General features: G+C 39.8%; 1 protein-coding gene across 14 annotated transcripts in view; it reads right to left on the bottom strand.

Moving 5' to 3' along the window:
- The window catches only part of KAT6B (lysine acetyltransferase 6B), a 192,691-nt gene that overhangs the window by 48,128 nt on the left and 130,596 nt on the right, over positions 1–13,967 (bottom strand). For 4 of the 14 annotated variants that reach the window (XM_047761837.1, XM_047761838.1, XM_047761836.1 and 1 more), the window contains exons 5-9: positions 8,980–9,095; positions 8,664–8,745; positions 5,848–5,980; positions 2,071–3,002; positions 981–1,102 (exon numbers count right to left, since the gene is read on the bottom strand). In XM_047761837.1, the coding sequence (XP_047617793.1) occupies positions 981–1,102; positions 2,071–3,002; positions 5,848–5,980; positions 8,664–8,745; positions 8,980–9,095 (1,385 nt within the window). The remainder of the gene's footprint in view (positions 1–980; positions 1,103–2,070; positions 3,003–5,847; positions 5,981–8,663; positions 8,746–8,979; positions 9,096–13,967) is intronic. The other 10 variants (XM_047761846.1, XM_047761845.1, XM_047761847.1 and 7 more) reach the window with 6 other exon arrangements.

The following is a 13,967-nucleotide window of genomic DNA, read 5'->3' as shown; positions in this document are numbered from 1 at the left end:
CACAGCAGTGATAACACTGAATCCTTAACCACTAGGCCAGGAGGAAGCTCCAAAGGGAAACACTTAAAGAAATTACTGGAGAGTGAAAACAGAAGTGATTAACACTGGAATTACTGGTGACTCAGTAGGTTAAGGACCCATTGTTGCCACTGCTTCGACTTAGGTCACTGCTATGGTGTGGGTTTGATCCCTGGCCTGGGAGCTTCAGCATGCCTCATGGCCAAAAAAAAAAAAAAAAAAAAAAAAAAAGATTACAACTGATCAAGCTACATAATACTGTCTTCTTCAATGCTCAACAGTTAAAATTAGAAGACATTTTTCATATGGCTGGCCATCTGTGCTGGAAAAAGATTGGTCAATTTAAAAGCAATGTTCCTCTCTGTGTTAATGATGTTAAATGGCTATTTTCTCTTTTTTTTGTTTGTTTGTTTGTTTTAAGGGCCACACCCAGCGTATGGAAGTTCCCAGGCTTGGGGTCAAATTGGAACTGCAACTGCAACAGCCAACAGCAACGTGTGATCTGAGCTGTGTCTGCGACCTACATCACAGCTTACGGGAATGCCAGATCCTTAACCCCCTGAGCAAGGCCAGGGATCGAACCCTCATCCTCATGGTTACTAGCTGGGTTCATTACCACCAAGCCACAACGGGAACTCCTAAAATGGCTATTTTCTTAATTTGAGCAAAAATGATCAGGAATCTATTCTTTTACCCCTAGAAATGTTTTTCAAAATCTGCCTCAACTACTGCTACTCTGGCCTGCTTTGTGAGATCAGCTCAGCCATTACCACTTTTACGAGTGGAGACAATTCTATAAAGTCACTGCTTTTGAATGTACAGTCAACCAAAATGATAACAGTTAAAGAACCACAAAGGATTTCGAGGGGATTCTCTATACAATCAAGGCAGTAGTTTCATAGTAGTCACATATGAAAATTATGTATTATCCTCGTTACTATAATGTGGGATCCTGGCCTTACCTCCCAAGACAGTTCCTGGGCCTGTTTAAAAACATCCAAATCCTCTTCAGTAACGGTATCCTTGTTTCCAATCACATTTATATCTGTACTTTCTTGTTTGATGCTTATTTTGATTTCCGTATCTGTCATTTAAAACCAGCAGAAAGTGTATTTACTAACTTGCATATGAATAACCACCATAAATTACCAAAATGGTACCAAATTAGCATAGTGGGCAAATAGGGATTGTTTTCTTAAGCTTCATAAGCTTTCACATCTAAGCACTGCTCATAGATCCAGCAGTACCTTTCCCCTGCTGGACCCAATTTTTATTGGAATTATCACTATCATCTTTTTATAGCATCAATAAATAAATGAGAGAAAGTAAGAGCAATACAGAGCAAAACCGTATTTTTCAACCAAGAAGTCATATCAATGTCTAGTTAAAGAATTCCCATGATCACTTTTGAGATAATAAAATCTACCACTTTGTCCAAATGACACATTTTTGGCTTCTGTTTTTACAAAGGATAGCAAATGCTAACGGGCCAATTTGTTAAATGAAACCATGGAATCAGTTTTCTCCCTAAAGTGAATACACACGCAGACACACTCACATCCAAAAGCACACTTCACAGAATCACAGATCAGGCTTTGTTGAGAAGGAAGCAGGATGGACTTTGTCATGAGAAAGCAATGGACAGAGGGCAATGAGGAGCTCAAGTCCCCCTGCTGGAAGCATGGACAGCACACGACCACGCGGCGCTGTGGCTGAAGAGGGAGGAACATGGCAGAAGCGTGACAGTGGCTACTCATGCGGGACTACAAAGCCATAAGCAACGCTATGGAGGCATCTGGGGGTCCTAGTGTCACTACAAATGGAAATAAATCATAAAAAGTGGGAGAGTATTAGTTGGAAAAACAACATTTTGGAGGTTTAGTCAGCATTAGAAAAAGGTCGAAGTTTCACTGCTTCTGTATGAAAGTGAAGTGAGAACAAGAGAAATAGCTAAGACCTATGTGACAAATAGAATTGATTGATTTTTCTCGGGGGGGTTGGGGAGAAAGGGACGGGACGCAGGTTTGGTTGGAGCTGTGACCTTTTGCTTACCATCATCCTGATCAGGTTTAATCCTTCCGTCTGTCAAGCTCCCCTTCCCTGGTGAGGGGGTCCCCATCTGAGGGGTCACTTTATATTTTAATCTGCCTAGCATCCTGTGCTTTTTAAGGAAAGTTGTTCGCTTGAAGTGAGCAATTGCTTTAAAAATACGTCCTCTAGCCATCCCCCAGCTAGAGGAGGAGGAGTGAGAAATAAACCTACTTCTAATATCTCTCTTTCCAAAGAAATGGGCTTTAGATTTTGCCGTGGAAGAGAACTCGGTTTTACGACGCATACGTTTAGGTGGTGCATAACTTGGGTGTCCCTTTTTGCGAGACTGTCCCTGAGTGGTATAGATATGAGAGAGTCCGTCAAAGAGTGCCTTCAGCTGGCTGTTATTAGTAAGACTGCTAAAGGAGGGCACACTGGACTGGCTGGAAGAACTCTGGGGAGAGGTAGAAGAAGCAGAAGTGCTGGACTTTTGTGAACTGGGGCTCTGACCAGACATGGGGGTTGGGGGTGGGAGTGAAGAAGGTGGAGGTTTTAGCTTTTGTGTGGTACCTGGAGCCAACACATGAGAAGTGCATGACTGTTTCTGAGAGACCTTTTTCCTTGGACGATAGTGCTTTGAAAAGTCTATTATTTCACCTCGTGATCTGCGACCATCAGGTGATGGTGTAAAAAACTTAGTAAGGCCATCAATGAGCCCTTTGGTTTTCTTGTTAACTTTAAGTGTAGAGGCAGAAATGTAGGTGGAGGTGGTGGTGATTTTGGTGGTGGCACCAGGCCGAGTGGGGTCTGTAACAGCCAATCTGCTGCTTGAGTCCTTCCCAGATGCAGCATGACCAGATGAAGGTGTGGTACAGACTTTAGTCTTTTGACCCCTACCAGGTGACCCCCTTCCTGTGAATGCATTCATGGATCCTTCATCACTGGTTACAGACCTAGGCAAAAATTTAGAGAATAGTATCAGCATTTAATAAGAGAATGATAAAGGTATCGAAAACAAATTTATAGCAACTAGATGCATTCAAATGTGCTTCAAGTTAAGAAAACTGAACTGCAACCCTAAGTCCTATTGGTGTGTGTGTGCCTCCACCTAGATGTTTCACTGTTGAAACAGGCTGCAGCAACTACGCTGACATGTCATGACTCTCCTAGGGCCCATTCAACAGGTACTGGAAGAATCATGTGGACCCAAGGGCAATACGAGTGAGAAAAATTTTGAGAGCACTAAAAGATCACCCAATGCTTTCATTATAATGAAATAAAACTGTTACCCCCTTGCGTCGCCACACATAATTATGATTTCCTGAAATGTCTTTTTTAAAGTATTAATGGAAATAAGTCATAAGTAGTCTCTAGAAGCTAAGGAATAAGCTTATCTAATCTCTAGTTGGAAGCAATTTTAACTCAAATGGAAAATTTATATAAATTGAATTTGGTTATACCTATAAATTAGTACTTTTAAGAAAAAAAAAATTAAAAGATACCCTCTTCTTCTTCTTAGCAGTTTATGCTTAGGATGATAAGATAACCAATAATACTCTCTAAGTAGAGGAGACAACTAATTACAGCATAAAATATTGCTGAAAAAAGGACAACAATAGCAAAAAACTGAAGAAATGATTAAAGAAAAGCTACAGCAGGTCAGACATGACATGGAAAATCTGGTGAAGAAGCGGCACATTTACCATGGTCATTATCAGACACTTGGCATCAGAATCTTTATACACTGTTCTGACTGCTATTTCAGTTCATTTGATGCCGGTTCTGCCCATACAGCTGTGTGGTCAATGGAGACTGGAGGTCACTCCGCTAGCACAGCTGCTTACAGGATCAGCAGCTGCCTGCCTTCACCTCAGGCTAGGCCTTGGAAAGCTACCCGTTTTGCAGCAGAATTTTATACAATACAAACATTTGCATGTGAATTATGGCAGTGCTGGGGCCCAAGGATGGGCCTCAAAAATTATCAATTGAGCTGAGGGGTAGTAATGAAGAAATGGAAGCCTGAAAATGATATGATCTATGAATCATAAAAATATCTTAAGTAATTACAAATAGAAGAGCATAGTTCAGCGGTCTTCCTGTACACAGAGATTTAACGAACAGTTTCGGCAGTCAGCTGAAGGGGAGGCTGGTGCAGACCAATGGAGCAAGCTACTAGGCTCATCAGAAGCAGCTCAACTGCCAGGAGCTTTGCCCAACGCCACCGATTCAGCCAAATCAGGTTAGAGCTGGAGATCTCTAGTGTCACAGTGAGAGTTACTAATAAACAACTCATCCAGGCTAGAATGTTTCTGCATCAGAATGCTACATTTGGACTCTATCTGGAATCGATTGCCCAGAAAGGATAATATGCTTATAAAGCATGTAAAAAGGAAAACTCCCTAGACTGTCTTAAAAATTCCTAAGCTCAAAAGGACAATTTTGGACAAACAAAAAGTTAGGATTGGTGCCAAATGCAATTTTCAGCTGTGTCCTTTGTTTAGAAAGTTTATATTCTAATTTGGTTTTTTTAATTGGGCCCTGAGGATACAGTCCCATTTCGAGAACAATGCTTACACCGGATGAATGCAAAAACATATAATTTCTACTTCAAATGATGCTAATATGAAAGATTTTATTCACGAATATGTTTAACGTTTGCTTCTAGAAATTAACACAAATCCCAAAGTAAAACGTCTACCAGTTTAAAGGTTTTCATAAAGTTTCACAGAACACTCTAGGAAGGACTGTGCATTTTCTATTTTTCCTGTAGGAGATAAAGGTGCAGAAAGAGACTGTTTTTCTGAGAGGAGGTAATACAGTGAATTGCTTCTGCTAAAATGGGGGGTGGGAGATTAATAAGCAAGAGAATGAGACACCTGGGGTGTGTTCACTGGGTGTGCAGAGTACCTATCGTTTCTACATCACAATGACCCTTTCACTAAGCCTGAAGAGAAGGGCAACGGTCTAATTGATAGAACTGCTTCAGATATGCAAGTCTACTGACTTCATCTGTAAACATCTTACCCAACGCTGACAGTCAAATCTACACTCCATTCAGGCGAAAAAAACTACAACCATTTTGCCTCTTATCTTTTCTCTACCTCTCCAAGTAACTCCTGCTAAATGTTCTTCTTGGCTTTTATGTCATCCAAATGGCAACAGGCTGATGGAAATGGGGCTCTTATAGCAGAACTGCAGGCTACTGCAAATATACTATTTTGTCTGTATGTCTGCACACATGTGCACACACCAAACGGTCTTGTCTAACTCTTTGGAGGCGAACAGTAGGACACTCATTCTCAGTTATCTCAGAAGCTCTTATTTCATAAAAGGGATCTTTAAAAGTTGTAATATTGAATTAGCACCAGAAAAGAGAAGTCTTTTTCTAAAATGTTATCTGGGGCAACTAAAGAGATTCACTCTAGATGTGAAACAAATCCCTCTCTTGTTTTCAAAATGCCCACAAAAATATTTACATAATTAAGCTCTTCAAATGCTCAGCCAGTAATAAAGGAGGCAGAACGATTATTTCCAATTCTTACACTCTGCTTCTATCCTGTGCTTGAAAAACATCACTTAGCATCACAGATACTGCCAACAGAAGACCCCCAAAATGCCAACTGTAATTAAAAATATTATTTTCCAAAAAATTTCCATAGCTTACGCAAAAATAGAAATATTCCTCATCCCTGAGTTTGTAAAAATGATGGTAAAAGTTAATGGAATCTAAGGGGGTTACAATCAACTATATCTTAAAGCACAACATAAAAGATTTCTTTTGATAAGATCTCAACCTACAACAATCGTTGCTTTAATTTATTTTTCGGTCGTCCAATGGGTTTTGCATATCGTCGTTTTATTTGTGCAGCTTTCTCATGAAGTAGTTTTCTTCCCTTTTTCTTTGGTCTGCAGACTTGGCAAATCCACATCCCTGAATTAATATATATATGAGAAAAATATTTTAATGTTTCATTTTAGGAGAGAGATGAAATATAAACTGCAGCTGTAACAAGCTGCCCAAGGATGCTTGTACGCAGAACTTTACTCCAGAAAGTGGATCATTCCCTTTTGTCATTCTCCTCAGGAAACTGTCATTACAGGTCATTTTCCCCAGGGTCAATGTGGTAAGATCAGAGGGCTGGCCCTATTTCAGACCTCTTCTAATAAGGCTTTTCCCAACAGGTCACCAAGCCTCCCTCTGCCACATAAACATATGTGAAAACCCAACCTGTTAGATACTATGTATCTTTTGATTTGAGGGACACATTTTCAAGTCAATCAATTTTTGGAACTTATGGGAAAAAATTGTTTGTTTTATCATCTCTTTTTGAAAATTTTCTACACTAAAAATTTTTAATTATAGTTTTTAAAAATTAAAACAAAAGTTTTAAGTACTGCAGAGCTACAATAATTAAAGCAATATACCTGGTATAGGTAAGCAGGTCAATGGATAAGAACTGAAGGCCAGAAAAACTGAAAAATTTAGCATATCATAAAGGTCATTTTCCAGATCAGCAGGGAAAAGATAAAACGATTCAGTAAGTGGTGACAAAACAAATAGCTCTCTATCTGGAAGGAAAATAATTATTTCCTATCCTTTACAAACATAAATTCTAGGCAGATGAATATTATATGACAAAATCAAATGTTGCAAGCACCAGGAAATATACATGGATATTTAAATAATCTAAGCAAGACCGACATTTAAGACTGAAGCCATAAAGAAAAAGATTCATGGGTTTGACTGCATAAAAATATAAAGAGCTTCTGCAAATCAGCAAGAAAAAGGTGAAAACGCCAATAGAAAAATGATTAATGGATAAAAACAGGTACTTTACAAGAAGATACACAAACAGCCAATAACCAAACACAAAAAATGTTCAATCTCACTATTTAAAGAAAAAAAATTATCAGACCCCTTTTTCCTATTATCTAACTGGTAAAATTTTTAAATAATAACACTGTATTACATTGAATCTAAGGTATTACTGACTATAAAATACATCTGATTCCAAAGATGTTAAATTTTTTTTTTTTAAAGTATAGACTCCATGAAATACAGCAATGGTGAGTATTGGTCATAATACAGGGAAAGAGGTATTCTCACACACTGGTGGTTGGTCTGAAAACCAGTATGACCTTTCATGTACATAGCCTTTGATCTAGCAAGTCTTCCCCAAGGAATTTATCTTAAGGCAATGATTGTGGATGGAAAAAATTGGAAACATTTGTAAGATCCACCACAAGGGACTGGTTAAGGAAGTTATGTTTTTTTAATCCATGGGTTTGCAAAATCAATTATGTTCAGGAACCACCCAGGTATAATAATGTGATCGAAGCAAGCTGGAATGTAAGACGATGGGTAGCAGTGAGATCAAGGCAAACTGGGGCACCAATGGACTCAAATTCAAAATTTTAAAAATACTGCACCAGCTCTTCCATAACGTGGTCAAGAGAGGTCTTAAAAATATACGTGTGTGTGTGTGCGCATGTGTGCTGTAGACAAAACCAACAAAACATTTTTGTGGCCCAGAGTCACCAGGTTTGTAACCCCTGTTCTGTACACGATGGAGTCCTACACACTCATTAAAAACTATGTTTAGGAGAACATTTAATGATGTGGGAATGTGAGAATCTATTGTTAAGAGGGAAAAAAACCATAAACATGTACAGAATGTTCCATTTCTTATTAAGAAGCTGTATGGGGGCAGGGAACGAATTTTTGAGTGTTCATCTCTTTTTGTCTCTGTGTATTTTCTAAATCTTTCACAATTGAAAATGTATCAATTTTATGATAAGAAGGCAAAATTATGTTTAAGGTTTAACATGATATGAGAAAAAGAAGGCTGAGCTTACTCAATAAATGGAGAAGAAAATCAATATTCTATATGGATACAGCCATACAGGATTTCAGATCCCTATGTTTAAAGTTATCAGCTAATGGCCAAGAAAATGGTGATGGCTCCTATCACAGGATTTTTGGAGTCATTATTATCACCATCATAGAAAACAGGTAATTCCTTACCTCTCAACACTGTACTGAATAATATGGAGAGGACTCTATAAACTCTTGACCTACCTAAACTTATTCTAACAAGGGAGTGATTTCAGGAGAGGAATGGTCTTTTTGCTATTTCTTTGGGCCGCTCCCATAGCATATGGAGGTTCCCAGGCTAGGGGTTGAATCGGAGCTGTAGCGCCGGCCTACGCCAGAGCCACAGCAACGTGGGATCCCAGCCGCGTCTGCAACCTACACCACAGCTCACGGCAACGCCGGATCGTTAACCCACTGAGCAAGGGCAGGGATCAAACCCGAGACCTCATGGTTCCTAGTCAGATTCGTTAACCACTGCGCCGCGGCGGGAACTCCGGAATGGTCTTTTTATCCCAGTGTCTGAATGAGAGTATTTATTACATTCATTACCCCAAAACTAAATGCTTTCACACTTCTCTGCTCACAACCTGAGCCAAACCCATAAGTATAAGGAAAGTGGGAGGGAAGAAAAAATGCTTAAGAAAAAATGCTTAAATGTATACTTCTGAGCTGTCAGACAGTAGGACAAGGCTAATGAGTATGTAATAAGACACATTTTTAATGTGGTTTAAATGTTCACCTTTCGGCATTCTGGAGAGTGGGGGATCACAGCACTCCATATGGAATCCTCTATCACAGGAGTCACAAAAAAGCATATTATCCTGTAATATAACATATTAGAGACTAATTGAGACTGAAATCAACTGCAAAAAGGCCACAAATTCTTATGTTATCCAATGAACAATAAAAAAATATAATCCCTACTGAAATTTGATATCACATTTACATTTTACATCTTAAAATGTAAAAAGAAAATAGCAACAGTCTACAAAAACTGAAAAACCTAAACACTAACAATTTACGCGGAGATGGACTACTGAGAGCCAAGTACTTACTGCATTTTTGCCCTGGATTCTACATGCACTGCATGTCTTGCATTCGATGCACTGCCACCTTAAGGCCTTTACATTTGTTGTTAATTCAGGACAAAATTTCAAACAGGACGGGTGTCCTAAAAGAATAAACAGGAAATTGCTTTATGGGAATGGTGCCTTTGTTTTCTTAAACACCCATGCCCTAATATCTCATGGTGATGATGCCAGGTAAAGAACCTTGAACTGGAAAATTCTTGAGAACTGGAAAATCCAAAAAGACCAAAGAATCCAAATTATACTTTCCTTTCTGCCTCCCCCCCCCCACCCCTTTATGCAACAGAGAGACTGTACAAGTGTTTTCCCTATGAGAAATTTGGAAGATATATATGGATTCCCACCATAATTCTTGGAAAACTGAAAGATAACGTGTGCTCTGATCACATTCTCACTCCTGAACCTTCTGTTAAACCTCTCGCCCTCAGCATCTTCATCAAGCACCATCTACCTCAAAGTTTTCTGGTTTGCCAGACTGTGAGGTAAGTGTGGAAATTCAAACATTCCCTGCTCTCTGTGTATAATGAAATCATAAAACTTAAAACAACAGTTAACTAAATACAAATCTGGGGTTGCTTAACATAACAAACAAATGCAGAAAAGAAAAAGAATCCAATGGCATACCAAGAATGGCCCATGGCTGGGATATACAAAGAAGAAACAATTGCCAACTTGCCCTTGGGTTCCTGAACTTAAATTCTGTTAAGTAGGAGCAGAAACAGTGAATTTGAGAGTAAAGAAGTTGGAAGAGCCAAGCTAAATGGAAGCATATCCTCAGCAAGTATGACCCATTTTTCTGAGGGTCACCTTTCCCACACTGTTTTGGGCGGCACACTTTTCACCTAGCAGCTATCACCTCACAGAGGAAAACCCGGACACCCCGAAGGGCAATGCCATTCAGGGAAGCCAGCCAGGCTACTCTTGAGTAAATAGATCACTCCGAAAGGTTTGTGGAATGCGAGCCTAGCGTCTCTGGAAGGCAGTTCAGTTTAAAATCTGATGGTCTTTTATCATATAAACCTGAGACTTCCAAACCTGATTTTATTTTTCTAACTCTGGCCTTAAAATAGTAAGAACATTAGTAAATCCCATGTGAAAGAACTTATAACCAAGCTGCAAAAGAAACCTGAGGGGTAATAAAAAAAAAAAAAAAAAAAAAAAAGGCAGAATAGCAGAATCTGCAATTTCAAAACTGTTTTATAATTTCCTGACTTTGGCAGGCTCATTGTTTAAATATGTACTTTGGGTTCCTGCCAAAAAGGTCCTCCTCCCTAAAGCTTAACAGGTGCTTCATAAAATTCCACCCACCAGGAGATTTGGCTTTTTGAAGTAAAAACATTCAAAATCAATCATCAATACCATTAATAAAAGCACACTATTACTGGGTTAAAAAAAAAAAAAACCCAAAACCTAAGCATCTGTATTTAAGATGTTGAGCAAATAAAATGTTGTCACAGGATTATGACCTCAGGCAGGAGAGACTCCCAGGCAGATGCATTTAACCTGTGACACTGTTCTTTCACAAGGGCTTCTCTCATTCAAATGAATGGGGGTGGGGGTGGGGGTGTTAAATATATAAAAATGGTATCAATCACCCCTTTCTGCTCAGAAACAGCAAACAAAGACAGCTTGCTTTGTCACGAGGTTAGGACATATACTCCAAAGGGGGAGGGGAAGACCTACTTTGATCAGGTTTTTTTTCCCCCTTACATAGTGAGGGGGGTGGGGTAAAAACCCAAGTTTTAAAGAAAGGTAATTTAAATTCCACCCTTAAAATGAGTCCCATCAGCTTAAAAGTATACCATTTACTTCTCTTTTTTCCCCTTTTTATTACTTCCTGTAAGTCATACATCACTAGCACATATGACCTCAATTTCATGCACTAAATTTTTCTCTACATTAAAATCTGCTTTTGTACTTTGTAGCTTAATATTCAGTAACTAAGGTAATTCAGATCATATTACAGCTTATTATTTATTCTCACAGATATCCTATGAAAAATACTTTAATAATTAATTACACATTTTGAAAGTTACGGATGTCAGTCACTTTCAGTCAAGAGCAAGGAATATTCTTCCTCATTGCTTTCTCTCACTTTAAGGAATATTACACCTCAACTATTATCATTTAGGCTATCCTACCAAATTCTAAAAGCTTCAGCCTATCTATTCTTTAGGCAGCAATCTTACCTTTATTTATTAGCTCAAGAGAACTGGCCATAGATCCCTTCCAGCTCAAAATTTCTATGATTCTGTAAAGGATGCTGACGGATGAAGAAATATTTCCATTTTATTTTCTCACAGCTGACTTAAAAATAACACCAAAGACTAACTGCGTCTTGGTATACTACTACACACTCTACTGTAATTAGATAAAGGACAACAATGCTATGGATAACACAATTCCTTAAGTCCCATTTAGCCATTCCATAAACTATCAATTTCCTCTAAAATTCGGGTTTTCTCTGCTGACACAATTCATGGTGGTTTATCTTTCTAGGTACTTTTGTGGTTTGCAACTTAGCTGATGAGAGGTATTCACTCACTCATTCATTCTTATTACAAGCACATATTAAGCACTGGTAGCTTGTAACAGTTTTATCTAGCAAAAACAAAGATGCACCGTTTAAAATTAAACGAGTACCAATAAACCAGTAGAAATGAGTTTTGGAATAAGTACTGTGGGGGAGAAAACCATGAGCTCTGTAGTCAGAATAATCACCCCCAAGGATGTCTGTATTGTAATCCCTATAATTTGTAAATATATTAGCTGACATGGCCAAAGAGACTTTGCAAATGTGTCTAAAGGTATAGGCCTTGAGACGGGGAAATCATCCTGAATTATCTGGTAGGCCCAACCTAATCGTGGGGACCTAAAAGCAGAGACTCTTCCAGCTGAGTCAGAAAGATGAGACGAAAGGAAAAGGAGAGGTTCAGAACTGGGGACTCCACCCAGCTCCGCTAACAATGAAGATGGAAGAAAGGGTGGGGGCACGAGTCAAGTAAAATAGGTGTCCATTAGAAGCAGGCAATGCTGTTCACCTGACAACAAGAAAACGGGGTCTCAGCCCTGCATATGCAAGGAACTGAGTTCTGTCAACAATTTTGAGGTAATTTATTACAGCAGCAATGGAAAACTATTAAAGACTCAAGGCACTGGGTCCCTCAGACTGGCTATGTGCCCAACCATCTGTCCATTTGAGGCACAGTGAGGAAAAGGACAGACATTTCAGATCACACCGTCTAGCAGCAAAGACAGCCATTCAGCAAGAATTAGGATGGGGTGGTTTGGACGTATGGGTGAATCCGACAGGAGATGAGAGGAAGGCCCTCCTGAAGAAGAGACCCAAAAGACTGGTGGGATTAGGTGGGAGCAGAGGGGCACAGGGCAAGGGGAAGAGAACGTGTGCAGAGGGAGAAGAGAATATGGTAACACTCAAGGAGAGGAAAGAGGCTTAACATAACTCATGTGAAGGGGCCAGTGCAGTGGAGCAGGGGCCTCAGGTACCTGATCCAGAAGAGCGTTTTGGGCTTGGATTTTTCCTAAGGGTAACTGGTGGCCATTAAAACACTATGTGATTAGATTTACAATTTTAAAAAGTAACTTAGGCTGTGGCATGGAAAATGGATGGGGGGACAGAGGGTCAAGATTAACGTTAGGTTATGATCATAGCAGCTCTGAGTGGGTCTGGTGTGGGCTGTGGGTATGTGAGGGTGTAGGACATATGTTAGGACATACAGTTGATGCACTTTAGGTGATTCCTTGCTCTAAGAGCACAGGACAGAGGATGGCTTATGGAACTGAATGAGTAAGCTGGTGGTGTGCCATCTGTTGAAATGGGAACCCCCTGAGGAGAAGCAGGATGTTGTTTGTTTGCTGAGATATCTGTTGTTATGATTGTGATGGTTGTTTTGGGGCGGGGGAAAGAGCAGTATAAGGTTTATAAACCGTTTTGGATATTAACTCTGAAGAGCCTATGGTGTGTCAAGTAGAAAAGTTCTGGATGCGTTTATATCTAAGGATTTAGAACTCAGTAGAAGCTAAGAAGTGAAGTGAGAAAACATAGGGCCAAGGACAGAAGCTTGAAGAAACATCAAAGGGATGAACAGAGGGAAAGGAGCTAACAAAAGATGTAGAAGAAGTGTAGAGAGAAGTGTAGTCACAGAAGCCAAAGGAAGAAAACATTTCAAGGAAAAAGTTTCCTAACAAGTCAAGTATGGCTGAGGAGTATTTGGTACAGACTGGAAAACGTCCACTCAATTTTGACAAAGTAGATACACGTAGGTCACTGTTAATCATACCAGCACAATTTTAAAGAAACGGAGAAGGCCAGAAGCAAGGCTTCTGCTTCCTGTTTCTCTGCTTGGATGGTAGGCATCCAGCTTTGGGCTTCTGGAGGGTGGGGCTCCCCAACTCTTCCCCTTCTCTCCCTGTCTATTCCTCTTTGGATTCCACCTCTGGGTTTCTTTCTATTCATCTATCTTCTTCCAAACTTATTCAGTCTGTGCCCAGGCAATGTGAAAGAGGATGACTAAACCAATCCCTAGGGCATTTTCTCACAGTGACCTTAAGAAGTGAGTAATTTAAAAAAATATGGGGAGTTCCCATCATGGCTCAGTGGTTAACAAACCCAACTAGAATCCATGAGGTTGCGGGCTAGATCCTGGCCTTATCAGTGAGTTAAGGATCCGGCGTTGCCGTAAGCTGTGGTGTAGGTCACAGACGTGGCTCAGATCCGGCACTGCTGTGGCTGTGGTGTAGGCCGACAGCCACAGCTCCGATTGGACCCCTAGCCTCAGAACCTCCATATGCTTTGAGTGCAGCCCTCAAAAGACAAAAAAATGTATATACCTGTACACCCATATACATATACCTACCAGCACACTCTGGGAGCAGAGGGCAGGCAAGCTTTGTTCAGGGTTAACACACAAATAAAGAGAAATCCAGGAGAGGCT

The sequence above is a fragment of the Phacochoerus africanus genome, chromosome 15 (assembly GCF_016906955.1).
Source record: "Phacochoerus africanus isolate WHEZ1 chromosome 15, ROS_Pafr_v1, whole genome shotgun sequence".
In the NCBI taxonomy this organism is placed as follows: domain Eukaryota; kingdom Metazoa; phylum Chordata; class Mammalia; order Artiodactyla; family Suidae; genus Phacochoerus; species Phacochoerus africanus.
The sequence above is the reverse complement of the archived record's forward strand: the minus strand, read 5'-3'. Positions and strand labels throughout refer to the sequence as shown.